At 37.7% G+C, this 19,572-nt stretch overlaps 1 protein-coding gene across 1 annotated transcript in view; it reads right to left on the bottom strand.

Moving 5' to 3' along the window:
* Window positions 1-6,149: 6,149 nt before the first annotated feature.
* The window catches only part of LOC136841961 (vitellogenin-like), a 32,812-nt gene continuing 19,389 nt past the window's right edge, over window positions 6,150-19,572 (bottom strand). Inside the window, exons 3-15 of the mRNA XM_067109369.1 lie at window positions 19,207-19,397; window positions 17,917-19,020; window positions 17,651-17,798; window positions 15,206-16,951; window positions 14,818-15,060; window positions 14,274-14,437; window positions 13,465-14,060; window positions 12,479-12,857; window positions 11,199-11,882; window positions 10,395-10,922; window positions 8,765-9,134; window positions 7,507-7,784; window positions 6,150-7,327 (exon numbers count right to left, since the gene is read on the bottom strand). Of these exons, the coding sequence (XP_066965470.1) occupies window positions 6,329-7,327; window positions 7,507-7,784; window positions 8,765-9,134; window positions 10,395-10,922; window positions 11,199-11,882; window positions 12,479-12,857; window positions 13,465-14,060; window positions 14,274-14,437; window positions 14,818-15,060; window positions 15,206-16,951; window positions 17,651-17,798; window positions 17,917-19,020; window positions 19,207-19,397 (7,430 nt within the window). The 3' untranslated portion in view covers window positions 6,150-6,328. The remainder of the gene's footprint in view (window positions 7,328-7,506; window positions 7,785-8,764; window positions 9,135-10,394; window positions 10,923-11,198; window positions 11,883-12,478; window positions 12,858-13,464; window positions 14,061-14,273; window positions 14,438-14,817; window positions 15,061-15,205; window positions 16,952-17,650; window positions 17,799-17,916; window positions 19,021-19,206; window positions 19,398-19,572) is intronic.

Genomic DNA, 19,572 nt, shown 5'->3' with positions numbered 1-19,572 from the left:
AGTACAATCAGCAAACGTCCTTTAATATCCAATTTGCTCTACCTCGGTGATGTGATAAAAAGTCCTAATATGGCTGCGCGCTATGACTTTTATCAAAATACAAACACCTGAGTTCGACGGGCGATCACCGTTATTCATCAACTAAAAATTACAATATGAAAATATATTATTACCGAGGTAAGCTACGTTTGTAACGTAAATGAATAACGGTGATGTGATAAAAGTCATAATATCGCTCTACCTCGCACAATAATATATTTCATGGTGGATATCATCTCCGACAAACACCTGAGTTCGAATTTTGTTGTGGTTGATAATCAAGTTCGCGTGGGTTAATTGCGTCCGACCAGCAGTCCTGAACTTCTTGTTCTTTGGACTCGAACCCACGCGACCAGCACCAATCGCTTATTATCAACTAAAAAAATTCCCCTTCGGTAAGTATATTATTGCTCCCAATATATTAAATCGGACGTTTGTAGCTTAGGTGATGTGATAAAAAGTCATAATATGGCTGCGTGCGACAAACGCACTACACGGTTAGCATGGCAGAGGGTGGTGGATTCGTCTCTAAAATACAAACACCTGAGTTCGACGGCGATTTGTATATAGAGACGATATCCACCGTACCTCACTTGCTGGCCGCGTGGGTTAATTGTGTCCACTGTAGTCAGTTCTTGTCCTTCGCTGGTTCGATGACTTATTATCAACTAAAAAAATTCCCCGAACATATATGAAAATATATTATTGCCGAGGTAGAGCAGTGGATATTAAAGGACGTTTGTAGCTTACTGATTGTAAATGAATAACGGTGATGTGATAAAAAGTCATAATATGGCTGCGTGAGACAAACTCACTACACGGTTAGCATGGCAGAGGTGGATGGATATTGTCTCTAAAATACAAACACCTGAGTTCGACGGGCGATTTGTATATGGGAGACGATATCCACTTATACCTCACTTGCTGGCCACGTGGGTTAATTGCGTCCACTGTAGTCCTGAGTTCTTGTCCTTCGCTGGTTCGAGCCCACGAGACGACAAACTTATTATCAACTCAACTAAAAAAAAAATTCCCCTTCGGTAACATATATGAAAATATATTATTGCCAAGGTAGAGAGAATTGGATATTAAAGGACGTTTATAGCTTACTGATTGTAAATGAATCACGGTGATGTGATAAAAAGTCATAATATGGCTGCGTCGACAAGCGCACTACACGGTTAGCATGGCAGAGGTGGGTGGATATCGTCTCTAAAATACAAACACCTGAGTTCGACGGGCGATTTGTATATGGGAGACGATATCCACTTATACCTCACTTGCTGGTCGCGTGGGTTAATTGCGTCCACTGTAGTCCTGAGTTCTTGTCCTTCGCTGGTTCGAGCCCACGAGACGACGAACTTATTATCAACTAAAAAAAAAATTCCCCTTCGGTAACATATATGAAAATATATTATTGCCGAGGTAGAGCGAATTGGATATTAAAGGACGTTTGTAGCTTACTGATTGTAAATGAATAACGGTGATGTGATAAAAAGTCATAATATGGCTGCGTGCGACAAACGCACTACACGGTTAGCATGGCAGAGGTGGGTGGATATCGTCTCTAAAATACAAACACCTGAGTTCGACGGGCGATTTGTATATGGGAGACGATATCCACTTATACCTCACTTGCTGGTCGCGTGGGTTAATTGCGTCCACTGTAGTCCTGAGTTCTTGTCCTTCGCTGGTTCGAGCCCACGAGACGACGAACTTATTATCAACTAAAAAAAAAATTCCCCTTCGGTAACATATATGAAAATATATTATTTCCGAGGTAGAGCGAATGCATATTAATGGTCGCTTGTAGCTTACTGGTTGTAAATGAATCACGGTGATGTGATAAAAGTCATATATACATATATATATATATATATATATATATATATATATATATATATATAGAGAGAGAGAGAGAGAGAGAGAGAGAGAGAGAGAGAGAGAGAGAGAGAGAGAGAGAGAGAGAGAGAGAATATATATATATATATATATATATATATATATATATATATATATATATATATATATATATATATATATATATATATATATATATATATATATATATATATAGAGAGAAGAGAGAGAGAGAGAGAGATAGACAATTGAGAGTTCGTATATTTCTGTCAGTCATACAGTAGTTCGATAGTACGCTTCCAGTCAATGAGGTGAACTATCGAACTACTGTACAACTGATAGAAATCGAAATGCTCCCAACTATCTGTATATCTATTATATATATATATATATATATATATATATATATATATATATATATATATATATATATATATATATATATATATATATATATATATATATATATATATATATATATATATATATATATATATATGTGTATAGTGTATATATATATATATATATATATATATATATATATATATATATATATATATATATATATATATATATATATATATATATATATATATATATATATATATATATATATATATATATCATATATGTATGTATGTATGTATATATATATACATAGATAGATAGATGGACAGGTAGATAATTGAGGGTTCTTTTACTTCTGTCAATTATATAGTAGTTCGATAGTTTGCTTCGTTGACTGGAGTACCTGATGCGCTGTGCTATTACTGATACGGATCATTGCTATTGTCAGATTCAGTGTCTTACATCTACAATGGCAGTGACCTTGGCCTTTGTAGCTGCCTCTAAACCAAAGTCATAAATAATCTGCACATATATAATATAATTATAATCTGCATATATATATATATATATATATATATATATATATATATATATATATATATATATATATATATACTTACTCATAAATAATGAAATGTATTTAATAATAGTTATTATCTATGTCCCTTGCTCTTTCTTTCTTCATCTTTCTTTACTTCGTATACGGGGTTCATTGGGTACCTATTCGATTACTTTATGCCATTTCGATTTGCTCCAAAAGTCTACGTGTTCTTTTCGAGCCTCCTTCCTGACAGAAGTCTTTCAAGCTCGTGATATCACTAAGGGCTTCTTCAGTCTTAGCACTCGATCTGGAGGGTCGGAGGCGAGGAGAGAGGCTTCATCCTACCTATGGCAATTCATTTTGAATCAAGTAGCCCGCCACGAGCTGCGAACTGTCCAATATGGATTCCTAACATTGCTGAACGGGAATGAAACTTGTTCGGAGTTACTTTTCGAGTCATCCTACGGTTGTTGGTCAGTGTATATTCCCCTCTTAACTGACGGATTCTTTTTAAGAGAGAGAGAGAGAGAGAGAGAGAGAGAGAGAGAGAGAGAGAGAGAGAGAGAGAGAAAGAGAGAGAGAGAGAGACAGAGAGAGAGAGAGAGAGAGAGAGAGAGAGAGAGAGAGAGAGAGAGAGAGAGACGGAGTTCAGCACTGATTCAACATTTTTTTGATCGCTATTATTATGAGGATGACGTCACTTCCTGTCAGGTGCTTCCTATCTACCTCAGGTTACGCTGGAGAAAGTTGGCGAAGGCGCTGATGCTCGACCGCAAGTGCGGTAAAAGGGCGTCAACCTGAGGAGTACCGCTAATATGACTAATTTAGTCGCGCGCTCTCTTTCTCTAGCAAGTGAGTTAACGTTAGAGCATATTCCGTTGGCAAAAAAAAATAAATCTGAAATATATAGAGTATCTTCTGATAACTAATTCAATTTTTTTTTTTTTAAATTTCTCTCTTTATCACTCAATAATCATTGGCCATCACCAGTCTTCAGAAACGTCTCAGGCTTCCTTAGTGTTTTGCAATAAATATCGTGCAACAAATCTAAAGAAATCTATCTATCTATATATAGCCTATGTAATATATATATATATATATATATATATATATATATATATATATATATATATATATATATATATATATATATATATATATATATATTACACCTATATATACTGATTTTGATAGTCTGAACTCACCCGTGTATTTTACGCGGAGGCAAAATATTCTTGCGAAAGCAGGGTCACTGTTTTTGCCGTTCTTCGCCATCTCGAAACTTGAACATCTCGGCATAAGTAATCGTCTTTGCCCCACGGAACGCGGTATTTGGACGGCAACGCCACCGAAGTTCTCTCTAAGAAATATGTTTTTCCTAACAAAAAAGTTCAGGTTTTCCACACATAACCTTGACTAACAAGACCCAAAAGGGTAACTGAGGCGACGCTGACCTGCGCTGCTGTGGTAGCTCTCCGCCTACTCCACTGACGTCACGTAATTTTAAAAAGGATAGTTAAGCCTGCCTTCTCAATTTCGATGGCCTCGCTTCAGCCATGGGGTGAAGTCACCGGGGGTTATGGACAGAATTGAGCGACCAAAGCTTGGGGGCAACTACTACCGTGGTTGTGATATACTATATAGTTATGGGGGTGACTAGCGAAAGGGAGATTTTAGTCACTAAGTGAGTCTAACCGAACTGCATCAATAGGCAATTAATTGTGGTACCCTCGTCTCCAGAGGTCTCATTACCAAGGACTTTTCCCCAGACCTTGCTCGTAACAGCAATGGAATGAATACACCGATGCATGGGGCGACAACTGAAATGGGGGTCACTTTACCAAACGGGTGACTTCCGTTACAGCGAGTTCAAGCAGCTGCAGTTTCTATAAGTCTACAGAGGTAATTATTACTGCATCCTGGTTTCCAGAAGCTCTGGAGAACGCTGAAATGTGTACCAAAGGTTTCACTTCCAATTACGGGTAAGCACCCTTACGATGCTTCTGAGGCATCGCCTTCCCCCACCTCATTTCCACAGTTTCCTCTTTGGGAAATCCAGGTAGATGAAGTAAACGGAAGTTCTCAGTCAGCTAGTGAAGAATGCAGACGGATTTTGCCTTTTATGGACAACTTTCATGCGCTTCAGTTTCGCTCGTTCTATTCCCGTCTTCCCCAAGCCCCACCTCCAACCCATCTCTCTCTCAGTTGAGCGACTTTCTCTGCTCTTTCTTGCTGAACAGCATTGTTGTTGTCGTTACGAATAGCTTTACCTTCTTTGAGAAATGTCACTTGTTACGTTCCTCGATCGTCTAATTTTTTCTTGAAGTTGTTTAAAGCCAAGGTCTGAAGACCCTGGTTTAAACTTTATAAAGATTTTTTTTATTTTTCGTTATTCTTAATATAGAACTCCATAGTTTTAAAGACTTTCTCTTAACTAATTATTTTACTTGGTTTTAAAAATATCTATTTTCTCTTATATATTTCTTTACAAGAACTGATGGCGAAGTGGTAATACATTCCACTGGTTCTGAAGACCAATGTTCAAAGGTTTGTTCCTAATGGAGAGGAAGACAGACAGGTAGACAAACGAAAGCTGTAAGAGAGACAGAGGCTGATGAGTAAACAGGGGATTAGGTTCAAATCCTTCTTCCAGTGTCCTTGGGCAAATCACACTGATATCAGAGCAATCTTGCCGTCAACAACGAAGGAAAGATTATATTTTTTGAAAACTTCTTTCCCTGTTATGCCGCTTCATTTGAACAGTTCAAGTGCTGATAACATGTGTGTGTGCGCGTGTGTGTTTCGTAGGAAAATCAGCACGCAAAAATATCTGTAAACTTTTTCTTTTGAAGAGTATGAAAGACTTTTGTCTCTTATCTTGTCTAATACCTTAAAGGAACAACTGTGTCATTGTTACCATTCCCCTCTCACGCCGCTCGCTTCTACACTATAAGAGTAAATTAAAAATTCAATCTGTTTGTGGACATAAGGTAACTTACTAATAGTTTTTTTTATGATTTGATGACTGAATCATGTTGTTAGGAAGGCATCATTAAGACAAAGTAACCAAGAGATTCGGCATCAAAATCAGGATTATTTTCCAGGTAAGTCAGGTTAGATGAAGACTGAAGGGTTACAAATAACTCCAAGTAGGCGTTATGGATGGCAAAACATTCCCTTAGAAAAAGTGTATATTCCGTTTGCCAAAGTTCGTTATTATTCACGTTTACCAGATTTTTCAGGAAAGCAATTTTTTCTACTGTACTTCAGCTGTTTTAAATTCCTTTCTTGTTTTCTCTATACAGTTCATAAGACAATAAAAATGTTAAATACCATCTGAAATCTATAAAGATGCAGAATAAAAATCTAGGATTTATTTATTATTACAGTAATCTGAAATCGTACTTGCGGGGAAACAATTTGCTCTTCATTGCCACTAAAACGGGCAGGAAGAAACCAAATACGACGACATTCATATCTCTAACTATGAAGTGACAAAACACGACTACAGCTATAGGAGACTAACTGTAGACAACTGCTCTAGCAAGCATAGGCAACTGAAGGAATCGGAATCCCTCTACGAAAACAAACCTCGCGGTAAGCTCTCATCGCGTCACAAGGGTCTGCGGTGCCGTAGCACATCTGGATGAAAGGGTCAGGATCAATCACTCCCCTGCAGTGCGTGGAAATACCTAACATCACTCGGCACATTACAAGGTGCTTGGGCGAGAAGTCAAAAGGATGAGCCGGACTGATGGCAGGGCTTCTGCAGTGTTGGTTCTCCTGCCATGACGTCACGAGTTGCTTATAGGTGGTCGCTCTCCTTCCGCTGGGCATCAGCCAGTCATTTCCAGCTTCACCGTCGTATGTGCCTAGTAATCCCCCTACTTGTCCAAAAGTCCATCCATTCAGTTCAATTGAAATGTAACCGACTTCCCGGCCAATTTGTAGTTGAATCATTGGTGTCTGTACCTCAACTTCCAAGGGCTTCTTCCATACCTTGACATCCCCTTTCTCTTCATACCCCAGTTCCATTCTCCTGCCATTGATAATGACTGTGTAATCTGGATTAACGACAACGTTGATGCCAGATGCTGTCAGAGCAAGTTTAGAGTGAGTTAAACCATGAGGATGCTCTGTTGTAAGATGAGTTGAGCCGTAGGCCAAAAGAAGAACTTTGCAGTGGGAATTTGGAGCCCGCAAAACTGTGCCATCAAAGGTGAGGATTTCATGGTCTCCTACAAGCAGAGCAGTGCGGTTGTACGGCGGGAAACCATGAACTACTCTACTTGGCCAATAATATATATAAGTCCATAAGGCTCGAGTGTCTGCATACCCTACATACGACCAAGGCACACTGTCAAGTATGGGAAGAGGATTATATGATATACTTGACACCGCTTGAATTAACGAGGTTGCAGATTTGCGCAAGGGGAGCAGTATCTGTATGTTGTTGTCTTCTAGTTCCAAGGCAACTATCATCGATCTTTGCACTGATCTGTATACTATGGTGTCGAAAGCCTGGACAATCTGGCGCCGCTGTTTAAAGAAATGGGAAAGTGTCATGATATCTTCAGTCCTATCATTACAATTATGTTGAGACATCTTTTTAAATTACAATGACACAATATGCTTTACGTAATGAAACTAATCTCCTGAAGGTAGTTAATAAATTCCTTCAACATAAAGAAAAAATCGTATGCTCTAACAGGACTTACAAAATCCAGCTGTCGAAGAATCCACTTTGTGGCGTCTTTTACCTCAGGAAGTTGGCTGAGATATGCTCTGAGGTTCTGGAAATCCTTTCCTAATGTTAGGAGCCCGCCCGATATAACCTGCTTGCATGCTGCTAAATCCTCAGGTCGAAAACTTACTATACCCTCGAGTCCTTCCTTCAGAATCCTGTAGAAAGGAGATTGCTGGATTCTGCCTACCACGTGCCAGAAGTCTTCAGGTACTTGCCCCGTTTCAAAGAAATGGATGTACCTTCGTATAGCTGTTAAAAAAGATAACAGTTCCGTTAGTTACCAGATTAGTACCTGGATTTTTCTTCAGCTTGCCTCTGTGTTTATTGTTATTTGTCTTTGATAGAATCTGAGCAGCAGCATCGCGGTTTTTTGACTTTGTGACGACACTTATCCATGCAAACAACATAATGATCACATGGCTCAGTGAATGATGACGATGCAGTTATGAATAATTGTCAACAAAATCATGATGTGTTGCAGGAAAAACGTTCTTGTCAGTTACCAAACTAAGAACTTTCAAAGGTAATATTCAGTGTTAGAGAAAAGAGGAGCAACCTACTGCATGGAAGTGAAAGAAAATCTGTATATATCCCGAGCTTCTGTTTCCAATATATCATTCAGTTTTCTAGTGTCTTCATATTTTGATGTGTTTATGCACTCTTGATTACGGATAATAATTTAAACACAGTTGCTAATAGTTGGCACTAAATGTGTTACAAGTGATGAAATTCAAAAGTAGCATTTCTCTCTCTCTCTCTCTCTCTCTCTCTCTCTCTCTCTCTCTCTCTCTCTCTCTTACTGATTAGTCTAATGCACTTCAACCACCACATGATATTACATAATGCTTTTTAACTCGTGCCAATTCATGCGTTATAAATTAGCTAAAAGTACGGCAGAGGGGAACCATTACTGTCAAGTTATACTAACTTTCCCTCAGAGACCATCAAAAAATTCGGCCAGTCCTTTAGATAATTCCATTCCTATTTTGAGCATCAGTATCTGTAAGGCGACAGACCTTATCCATAAGAGAAAATATGTAGATTTGGTGCTGCCGATTTAAGTATGTTACATTTCACGCAGAATCATACACCAGGTTTTGCTTTTCTGAGTAATAAAACTATATTGGAGTAAATGCTAGTGACTTGCCATCAAAGTGGCCCGCTATAGACACCCTAAAAAATATGATGGAATAGAATTAATCTTGTAAGGACATAAGACTTTCTTTTACCATCAATGAAGAATTTGTCCAAATCTCCAAACTCGCTGAAAAAAACAGAAACCATTTTCGACACAGTAGCCGTCCCGTGATGCACCACACTGGTCAAGTGAGTCCAGAAGGCGTTGTACTTGACTGCCAGCTCATAGGTGAGATGATTTCCAAATACCAGGTATCTCACGCCCTCTATGATGAGGATAACGTGGTTGTCCATCTCATTATATATTACTAATACTTCATGGAAGACTTCGTGCCACAGTCTGGATGCTTCTGCCAAGGCTGCAGAGGTTTCGGAATCAGGAGAAATCATTTCCTTGTGCATGACGGACAGCCAGGACCTCATGGCTTGGGACGCCAGGGAAAGCTGTGCTGACCAAGTTTTCTGAAAAGGAATAAGTAAGAAGGGAGGAGAAACTTGTGCCACGTGCACTGATGCGTGCATGTTTAACTTGCATATATAAATTTCTTTATAAATCTATCTAAACCTATTTATTTTCTCTTGAGACAGTTTTAGTTGAATATTACTTTAGCATTTTCAAAATTCATTTTGCAGTCTTTGCTTCTCATATGCATCCGCTTTCTTTGGATACAAATTTTAAAATGACTAAAGTTTTAGAAGAATGGAGAGAACAAAAAAAAAAATTTACTCTCTATAGATTTTATCGGCAGAAATAGAGCAGCCAATAAAGTAAAGGGGCTGGTAGTATTATTACTGTACGGAAATTGAAGTACAGTATATAATACTAAGAGCGTAAAATTTCAACTGGAATGGAAAATATAACACTTAGGTCACTAGATATTCAAGTACATTCTATAACAGTATCATAGATAACAACGGTGTTTCTCTTTTCACTCAAAATTATTAACATTCCAATTTAAGAAATAACAACGAAAAGAAATGTTTAATTCCTTTGGCAACCAATGGGAGTGAACTTACTAACAACTCAATACTTGACCAAATGTTAAGGATCAACTACTTTCAAATCAAGAATCAATGCGGTTGACCAGCTAAAGTTTGTGTTTGTACTTTTACGCTTGGATGGTCCGAGACTACCAACAACTGCTGTGTAATTCTTAGCATTGCACCAAAAAATGTGTTATTTACAGGTCATATCAAAGAATTTTTACGCAAAAGTGACGGGAAAATTTTACTGACGCGTGAAATATGGCTTAAAAGAAGTTGATTCACCCAGAATCACCCTTAATCGAGAGATACTTGTCATCTTTCAACAGTATCTAAGAGCCCATTTACTAAATTTCCATCCATATGCCTTGAGAAGCCCTTTGTCAGTTATCTCCATTGTCTTTATTGCTATTTTCCGATGACAAAGGCTACCTGAAATATTAATGCAACAAATACATTCACTTCTCTCTTAAGTTTTCCCGACTGTCCTGACAAAACTAACACAGTGCAGTGCAACGACATAGATATATTTCATACGGATTACTCAGCAATAATTCACAAGGCTATCGTGGTCATAAATGTGCATATATACCTAATATGAATATACTAAAAGCAACAAGTTCTCCAGAGAAGTAATTGCGATTTCCTCTGAACAATGATCCTCAGCTGAAATTCCAAATATTTTTGCAATAGCAATAATGAAAAGTTTATTTTTTCCAACAATGTAATTCCCCTTACCTCAATAGCACTAATTTCTTTGCCATCATGTCGTAGATCAAGAACTATTATCTGACTTGGGGTTACCATTGCTTGCATGAGGAGAGCAGGCTTGTTAACTCTCTTTCTTGGGCTTCCAGTCTGAAGGCGCAACTCAGCTGTCTTCAGATCAGGTAAACCTATTGCCATCTCGTGAGTCTTGCCATTGTCTCGGTTCTTCAACCAGACCTTAAGGACACCGGGCAAGCATAGCTGGGCATGTATGTTGTGGTTTCCAGTGATCCTTGAATGTGATACGGCTATCATCTTCACCCCATTGCAGGAAGAGCGGTCCTCTGCGCCGATGGTACCTGATATTTCTAGCTCTTTCTGTCCACTGGAAACCAAAGAGAGAGTCCCAGCCATGTTACTGTTACTGATTTGGTTAAGTTTTCCTGATAAAAAGATCGCTGGTTGCTTGGTTATGGCTGTATGTAGGAAAAAGTCGAAGCTAAAAGCATATGGTGACCGTGCAATAGTTAGTGTGATTTTTGGAGTTGTCTTCAAGATCTGAAAGCAACAGAGGATGTCTTAGGCTTTGAGACATACTGCATCTGCAGGCATACATCAAAATAAGAGACACGACCAACAAATAGTTTAGATATTTTTCAGATAAATTTCTATTGATTAAACTTTGTTTAATTACAATCTAAGGCTGCATATGACTTAAAAAGAAAATGAAAATGGTTGTAACTTCTGATGTGAATGCATACTAACTTTTACTTTCATTAACAGGCTATCATAATATTTAAGACCATTCAAACCATAAATCCTACTGGTACTTACTCGCCCACTAGCGATTATCTCAATATTTATGCTGTTATCCGATAATTGCCTGGATGTTATGGTACCAGTGATCTTCTCTTTAGAGTCAGGTAGTACATCAAGGATAATTTTCCCTTCTATCCTGGCCCCTCTTCTCTTATATTGAACATCCGCAGACATCTCTCTCTTCATATTAGGATGCTTGAATTGGCTTGTGATCTTCAATTCTTCATTCACAGATAACCATCTGTTTGGAGTCTGAATGCGAAATTCATACTCTGCCAGTGAGCTACTTCCGTCTGGAATGATCCTGATTATGAATCCCGCAGGTAAAGTAGTTATATTAGTATCCAGAGTTCTTGAAGGCAACTGGAGTTTAAGACGCGACCCCGTTTGATGATTTCGGTCATAATGGATGTGGTACAACCATCTCTTGGAGCTACTGGTCACATGAACTCTCTCGGGAGGAATGTGGACATTGAGAACGTTTTCTAAAGTCTTTAGTAGATCTCTGATGGACGTCAAGTCCAAGCTGAAGTCAAAAGTCTTTAGTCCATTCTCAGGAGTTACGACTACTTCAACACCAGCACTCTTAACGGGTGTGTCAATTTCAATGTTCCACAAAGCATTGAAAGAATGCTGTTTCTTGTTCAGTGTGACTGTAACCTCCATAGGCTTTTTCAGTGAAGGGGATTTCATCCTCATCTAAAACATAAAGCATTTGTTAGTATTTTCACTTTTTTCTTTATATTTCTTACTTTTATTATTTGCCAGTCAGTTTGGTTACTTATGATTGTCAAATAATGATTCAAAGCCACGACTCTTCCTCAGATGAGCATGTAAGGAAATTTATCATTGTGATAACCAGATGAACCATTTCATCACCTAGTGAAACTGAGCCGCTTTTCCTCTTCACTATTCATGCAAAGAGCCTACGAAGAAAACTAAGATGAACACATCTTGATTTACCTAAAATCTAATTTAAACTTTTGGCACAAATATTCATGATAGCTTTACCTACTTTAAAATAACAGTGGGATTAAACCATATTTTCATCCATTTTATGTTAATACTTTTACAGTTAAAAATAACTTTACTGTAGACAAACAACCTATTGACTATCATCCATTGTATTTTAATTTTGAAAACTGATCAGAAAACTGTACTGGAGAGATACAGAATCACCCTTGGTCCATTAATAGTGAGGAAAAGTATTGTCACGAGGCTGTAAGAGAGCTAAAATAGGCAATTACAAAGGAAACTATGTATACTTGATCTGATTTCCTCAAACTGACTCTTACCTTTACAAAAACTTCTCCGAGACTGGCAAATGTCTGGTGTTTTACCTCTAGCTCAGCATATGTTTTATCTCTATCAGGTAACTTTATTTCCACCTTAGAGCTCAGCAAATAATTGAATCGGCCAGCTAGATCAGTCAGCACTGTTTCACTAGATAATTTATATTCTTTGGTTTCCAGAGAGTTGAAAATAGTCTCTGTTGTCAGTCTGATATTGTTCCTTTCCTGCTGGACAGCAAACTCCGTGTTGAAGTCAAAACTCTTTTCAGGCGTTGTTAAGCTAAACTGTACAGTAGTATTCCCAGCATGTCCGGCAGAGGGAGATTCCAAATCTATTCTAGTTGTGAATACGTACCGGCTTCTTATCAATGTCCATCCTCCACTGAAATGTTAATATTGGTCCCAGCAATCAGGAAAATTTTGAAAACTAGATTTTTTTTTACAACAAACAAAGAAAGTGCTCAGAATTCTTGAAAAAATTCATTACCAAACTAAAATTTTACCAACACGAATGATCATTTCCTCCCAGAAGCTCTTTTTATAAGGAATTAATAGTATATATTTTTACAGACGATATATCCATGGTAGAGATTCCTCATGATAGCAAGAATATACACTGCAATTGTTGCCACGATGGCAACAACTACCTATTTGTTTCTGGAAATGAGTAAAGTAACAAGCAGAAACACATTCTAAACATTTGGCCCTTTCTCTATCTGTAGGATATCCTATGACCTTACTACTCTGAATATGCAGGTTATTGTTTTAATTGCAACTATATGCTTTTGGCCTGAATTCAATAAAAGTTTTTGGTTGCTCATTATATCAGCTTTCCTGATGTAAAATTGATTTAGGAAATGCCTGATACACTGATGTTACTAGCAGATAACACACCCATCTTACTGCCCTCCAGAATACATATGACAAGTGATGTAACCATAGTTGTTAAATATACTGTAACATTCATTTAATTTCACTGTGAAACTTACAATATTCTATAGCATTCCGAACTCGAGTTTACTTTGACGACAGTGATCTCAGCTTGAATTTTCCGTAATGGGTCTCTGTCAGCATCCCAGGAAAGTTCACCCTTGGCCTTCTTCCGGGAAAAATCAATGTCAGCAAATCCTTTCGACCTCACAGCTTTACGGGTATCTGGCCTCAAAATGTTATCAAAACCAAGATGAACAAAGTGATGACCAATGACGAGACTAACTTTATTATTAATGATATTGTGGAGCTGTAGATGGAAGCCATAGTTGATGAAAGTTTCAGCATCTATTTTCCATTCAATGGCAAAGAGAGGTCCTGCTTCACTGTTCAGGCTGAGAGCCAGAACTTGTTTCTTTTCAGCAAATATGACTGTTGTGAGCACTCTGTATGGTCCTCCAGATATGGAAGAGATGCTGAGATTTGCCTGGATATGTGAAACTTTGGAAGTTAGAAGGAGAGCGACTGGCCCACTGTAATGGAGGATAAGTTGGTCGCCGTGCTTCAGTGAAGTTTCTATGGCGTAAGAATGAGGTTCATGCACCACTGCGACGCTTTCAAACTGGATTGGTCTCATAAAACTTGGAATTTTGATCTAAACAGAAGAGAAATTTATGCTATGCGGGATTAAATTCCATATCAGTAACTAAATGTACCAGGAAAATATACTTTATTTTACTTCAGGATTTAAGAATATTCACTTCAAAACGTATTATTTAGCACCACTGAAATTTTGGAACTTAACAGCATAGAGATTTATCTTTTCAGTTAAGTAGAAAATTTTGTAGAAATGCCAGTAATAACTTACCAGGAGCAGAGTATCATATGAGTCTCCTAATTTGGAATGCGTTGCTTCAAGATGAGTTATTAGCCTTTCTGGATTAGATTCCAAAATCTTGAGTAGTGTACCTCTTTTTAATGGTCCATTATAAAGACTCCAAACCAATGTGTAATGAGTGTTGCTAAACATTCCTTAAAAGATGTGAAGTAATTATAAATAAGAGTAAAGTTCTTATAGCATTATAGCATTTGAAATGAATATGATGGTCTTCTTAGCCTAAGCGTTACGGCCCACTTGCAAGCAGTAAAATGAGCTGGCTGCAGATCTTTTTAAAGAGTAAGAAAATTATATATTCAAGAGTTATTGTCCTAAACACTAGATATTATTATTATTATTATTATTATTATTATTATTATTATTATTATTATTATTATTATTATTATTATTATTATTATTATTATTAGGGAATACTGATGAAAGTGGCAGTAGTTGTGAAAATATTGCTAAAGAAAATATTTCCAAATACTGAAAAGAGTGACTATGATTACCTTTGATTTTGAATGAGGCTTACCTTTTATCTGGTTATTAATGACATTAAAGTGATTCAGTTGTATTAGGTGCCTTCCATCAATGGCAAAGATCATCTTCTCTCTGAAGAAGACTTCAAGAAAGGAAGTATATTCCATTGCAGAGACACTCACTGGACGGAAGTAGGATAAAATCCTCCATTTTGCAGTGAATGCCTGGAACTCAAACCTATGGAGGGATATGGGAAGAAGGCTCATCCTTGGATTCTTCTTCAAGGCAAACTCAGCTGGGAAATAGATATAAGCAAATCATTACAATATGCCCTGGTAAAGTTTTCTGGCATATCTTAACTTTGACTTAGTTTAGGTCTACAATTTTTTTTTGTTACATTCACACAGCATACATTATGAGTTAGTTTTGGAGATGCTTACCTCTATAAGTAAAGTCTAAGAAATCAAAGAAGTCTACTTCAGTTGCAAAGCTGACATTTACTAGAACTTCTTCGGGTTTATCTTCTTGCACCAACTTTGCAACCAAGAAACGTGACTCTGGAGGAAACTCGTGAAAAAGATTATGGTAGAAATTTAGTTCGACATCTTTTTTTGATCCTGATGACTTATCCATAAGCTCCCATCTTAATGCTCTTCCAGTGTGTCTACCATTTCCAGTCACGTGTCCAGATATTTCAATGGATTTTTCTCTCTCTTGGCTGATAGCCTGAAGCTTGCCATGGTGATGTTCATGCAGCCTAGGGTAATTCCAGAAGTATTTGAGATCTAGGATTCCATTGCCTATCTTATAGGTTGTAGTACCCTCAAGGTATCCTTCTAGACCACCACCATCTTCTTTTAGTGTCATATTTAGCGTTTCACCAAATTCATCTTCCTGAATGTGAATGTCTAAAATATACCCTCTCAGTGCTTGGTGACCACTTGCTCTTTTGATGTAAAATTTGAATGTTGCAGGTTGTCCGAAAGGTATGCCCTTATGAAGACTTGGATCAGGGAGGTCATATTCATGACATATTTTGATTCCCCAGAAGGACCCATTTCCAGAGCAGAATTCTCCTCTTAGTCTGATATCATTCATGTTTCTGGGTAAAGCCCTAACCTCAACTCCTGTCACTCTCTTTATAAGGTAAGTCTCACTCTTAAAGTTTAAAAATTCTATCTTCTCTGGAAGACTGACTTTAAATTCAAGATGGTCTGGCCCTTCTTCCTCTAAACTTAAAGAAACTCCCGAACTGGATGAAGCCAGAGTCTTTGTTTTAATTCCATTCTCAGCTAAGTATGCATCATAACCAACAAATCCATCCACTTGTAGAGAGAATGTTGGATGCATGTGTAATATATTTCCACTTTTTCTCCATACAAGGTTCTGGAGATTTGTTTTTGCTTTCAAACCAATTGCACCAGTTCCTTCAAGCATTAGCTTCAACGGGATTCCTTGAATTGTTGGTAAGTGGTATTGCAAGAAGATATGGCCCAAGTGTGCATTGTCGACATTCAAATTTGCCAAGTTCAGAAGAGCTTGCTCTAGACATAAAAAGAACCTTTGAACAGTCATCTCTGCAATGACTTTATTTGGGTCAAATGAAAAAGATCCATATGTTGCTTCTTGATCATTCAGCCTAGCAAAGAAGTCCATCTTAGGCAGCTTACCAGTAACATGTTTGTATATCCTTTTGAGGAAATCAGGAATATTTGAAGGTTCAAAGGACCTTCTTCGCAAGAATTCTTCTCTCAGTTCATCCAACATACTTAGTCCTTGTCCCTCAATGTAAGATATGACATTCTTTATCAGTTCACTTATGGAGGACCTATGAACAAGAAGTCCACCGGGTCCAAAGAGAGTTCTAAGAAGAGAGTCTAATCCTTCAAGTCTGATGCCATATTCTCCCAGATTAACAAAAGTTCCCCCAATGGATGAAGTCAGGTTGAGCCCTATGGATCGGGGGACAAATGACCCAGGAGTATATACAATATTCGATTCAAGGCCTATCCCTACTTTAAACTGGACATCAAAATATGATAAATCTATATTGCGAGAATATTTCATGATGTTTAGTGTGAGGTTGTTTGGCACTGCTATATCTGAAAGGTAGTATCGCAGTCTGTTTTTATAAGGAGCAGTAGATTTCTGCAAGTTGATGAGGTGACTCAAGATGAACCCTCGTACTGGAAGAAACAAAGGATGCAGATAACTTTAGCTTGCTAGCAATTTGAGGAATGGAGCTCCCCTCAATACTGCCATTGGCATTTCTATTAGAAGCAAACTGTTTTCCAACACAGTAACAACAACAAAGGATTCGGATCTCATTACTGACAACAACATGCAATATTTTGCCTCAAAGTGAATATATAAATGCTAGAACAAAAGTGATATTACAAATAAGTCATAACCGGTTTCTTTTTGTTGATAACATGTAATATCGTCCCTCTAATGAAGTGTGAATTGACCAACGAAATGATCTCTTGCTTCTAAAGGTGCAACGTGCCCCAAAAAATTAAATTGAGTAAAAGGGAGTACGTTAAACAAAACATTACAACGTCCGAAGATTCAAGGTTTTATGATAAATGGTAGGTCCTTTCTTTTTAGCCTAATGAAAGTTTTGCTCGCCAAACTGACAAAGTATTTTAGAGTACATATAAAACTAGACAAGAAGTTGGTTCTCTTACTTTATTTCAAGTCTTCAAAGCTACTGAGTTCTTGAACTAATGTATCACTTTCTTATACATTATATGTGCTAATGAACACTTATAGGTACCATTTAATTAAAACTTTCTATTTCAAATACTGTATCCAACAGAATTCTCTTCATATTAGCAATATTTCTTAAAAGCAATACTTTTTTGCATAAAACAGTATTTAGTTACCTTGTTCATTATTTTCAGGAGTGACCATGGAAATGACAAATTGAAGATCTTTCTTTGTCATGCATCTAACTGCTACTAAATAAGATGCAATTCGAATTTCTGTGTCCATTTCAGGATCAACGGCCAAGTGTATGAGACGATTTGTGACCTGTTGAAAAACAAGAGCAATGTACATCATGAAATTCTGGTTATGTAAAACATTTCCCTGCTTTCTATTTAATGAGGAGAAGAAGGTATACTAAAGAAATTCCGCACAGGTGGCTTACCTGATGTTCACATTTCACATTCCGGAAAGCATATGCTGCATTTATGCGAACCTGGTTTCCCACATGCTCTGACTCCAGACATTTGAAGACAGTGTCTGCAACCTCAGGAGTAATGACTCCAATATTTCCAAGAGCTTTTAGTGATGCAACGGCTTCCTCAATGACAAGTTTGTCTGCAGAAGAAGAACATTTCTCTTGGATTTTCTGGCTGAGAGTTTCTGATAGCTGTTGAACAGCTGGGTCTCTGTAGCAGTGAGGGTTGTGATGGCAGTAAACATTAACCATTGCTGCTGCACCAAGAACTGCCGAGGAGAGACTTGGATTAGATATTTCAAACAAGGGCTGCAGGGATGCTATTGAAGGCCTGTTAGGCTGAGTTGTAAGGAAGAAAGCTACTGTATAGAGGCCAGTGCGAATCCTTGTTGCTCTACCATTAGTCAGTTCATTCACCATCACTTTCACCGCCCCAGGTTCATGAATGAAAGCTATAATATCCAGAAAAAGGGACTCAAGCTTGTTGTGTGGAAAGCAATATTGTCCACTACGTATCTTCTGAAGAATACGCTCAATATCGTCATCAGGAACATGTCTTAGTAGATGAAGCGCTTTGGACATCAGGGATCCCACATCTTCTTCAATACCATTCATTGTCTTCTCACATACATCTTTCATGATTTCATCCAGTTGATCTACTAAGGATAGATCCTTTTCAACAACAATATGATCAAATAAGAGACTCCTTCGCGACAGTCTCTCTCCCCTAAGGTTCGAGATAGAGCTGGGGTGTTCTGTTGATTTATGTAGCAATTCCATTCTAGATTGCTGATGAGTCTCGATGTATTTGTAAATTCCATAAGCTGGACGTATGGTGTTTTTATCATGGCACACTATAGTTGTCACTATCCCCTTTGTAATATCCGTCTGGCAGTGGGAACCTGATTTACTTAATGGCAGAGGAGTCTTTAGCCAAGTTACAGCAAGTTTGTCTGTAGTGGGATAATTATCTTCACAGTTACGATGGTTTTTCTCTTTTTTTATAATAACTTTTTCTTTCCCTTCTTCCTTCACCTCGTACTTGGTAGGACAAGTGCCGACGATATCTGTCTAAAGAGAAAATGAGAAAAACATACTTCACTGCTTAGTAGTAGAAGGTCTTTCCACATGAAATAAATAGTTAGAATTTTAATTACTCCAAGAAAGTTGCAGCAGTAGATGAAAAGAATCTCAAAAGGCATAACTTGCAAGCGCAAACAGAAAATAAGGTGTAAACTAGGCATCACAGTCCCTTACCTCTACAAATTCAAAACCTGAATTTATGGAAGAGTTAGATGGAAGTGAAATCTGAAATGCTGAAGCTATGCCCTTCTTTATGTTGATGGACCATATGGCGTCATTGGGGTGGCTGCACACATGCTGGACATGTCCATCTGATATGGCAACCATCAGAGGATGTCTCTCTAGGACTGAGGCCTTGTGGGGCTCTGATTAAGCATAGACATCACAGATTTTAAGAAAATTATCATATTAGATTTCACTTTGAAAAATTTTTAACTAATGCCTGCCTTCACATACAGTAGTTTGGTTTTTTACACTTTGTTGGAATTTTTGTTGCAGTTCATGTCATCAGCATTAGTTGATCTGTTAACACCTGATCTG

This window comes from Macrobrachium rosenbergii, chromosome 9 (assembly GCF_040412425.1).
Source record: "Macrobrachium rosenbergii isolate ZJJX-2024 chromosome 9, ASM4041242v1, whole genome shotgun sequence".
NCBI classification, from domain to species: Eukaryota; Metazoa; Arthropoda; class Malacostraca; order Decapoda; family Palaemonidae; genus Macrobrachium; species Macrobrachium rosenbergii.
This window is presented reverse-complemented; position numbering and strand designations above follow the sequence as displayed.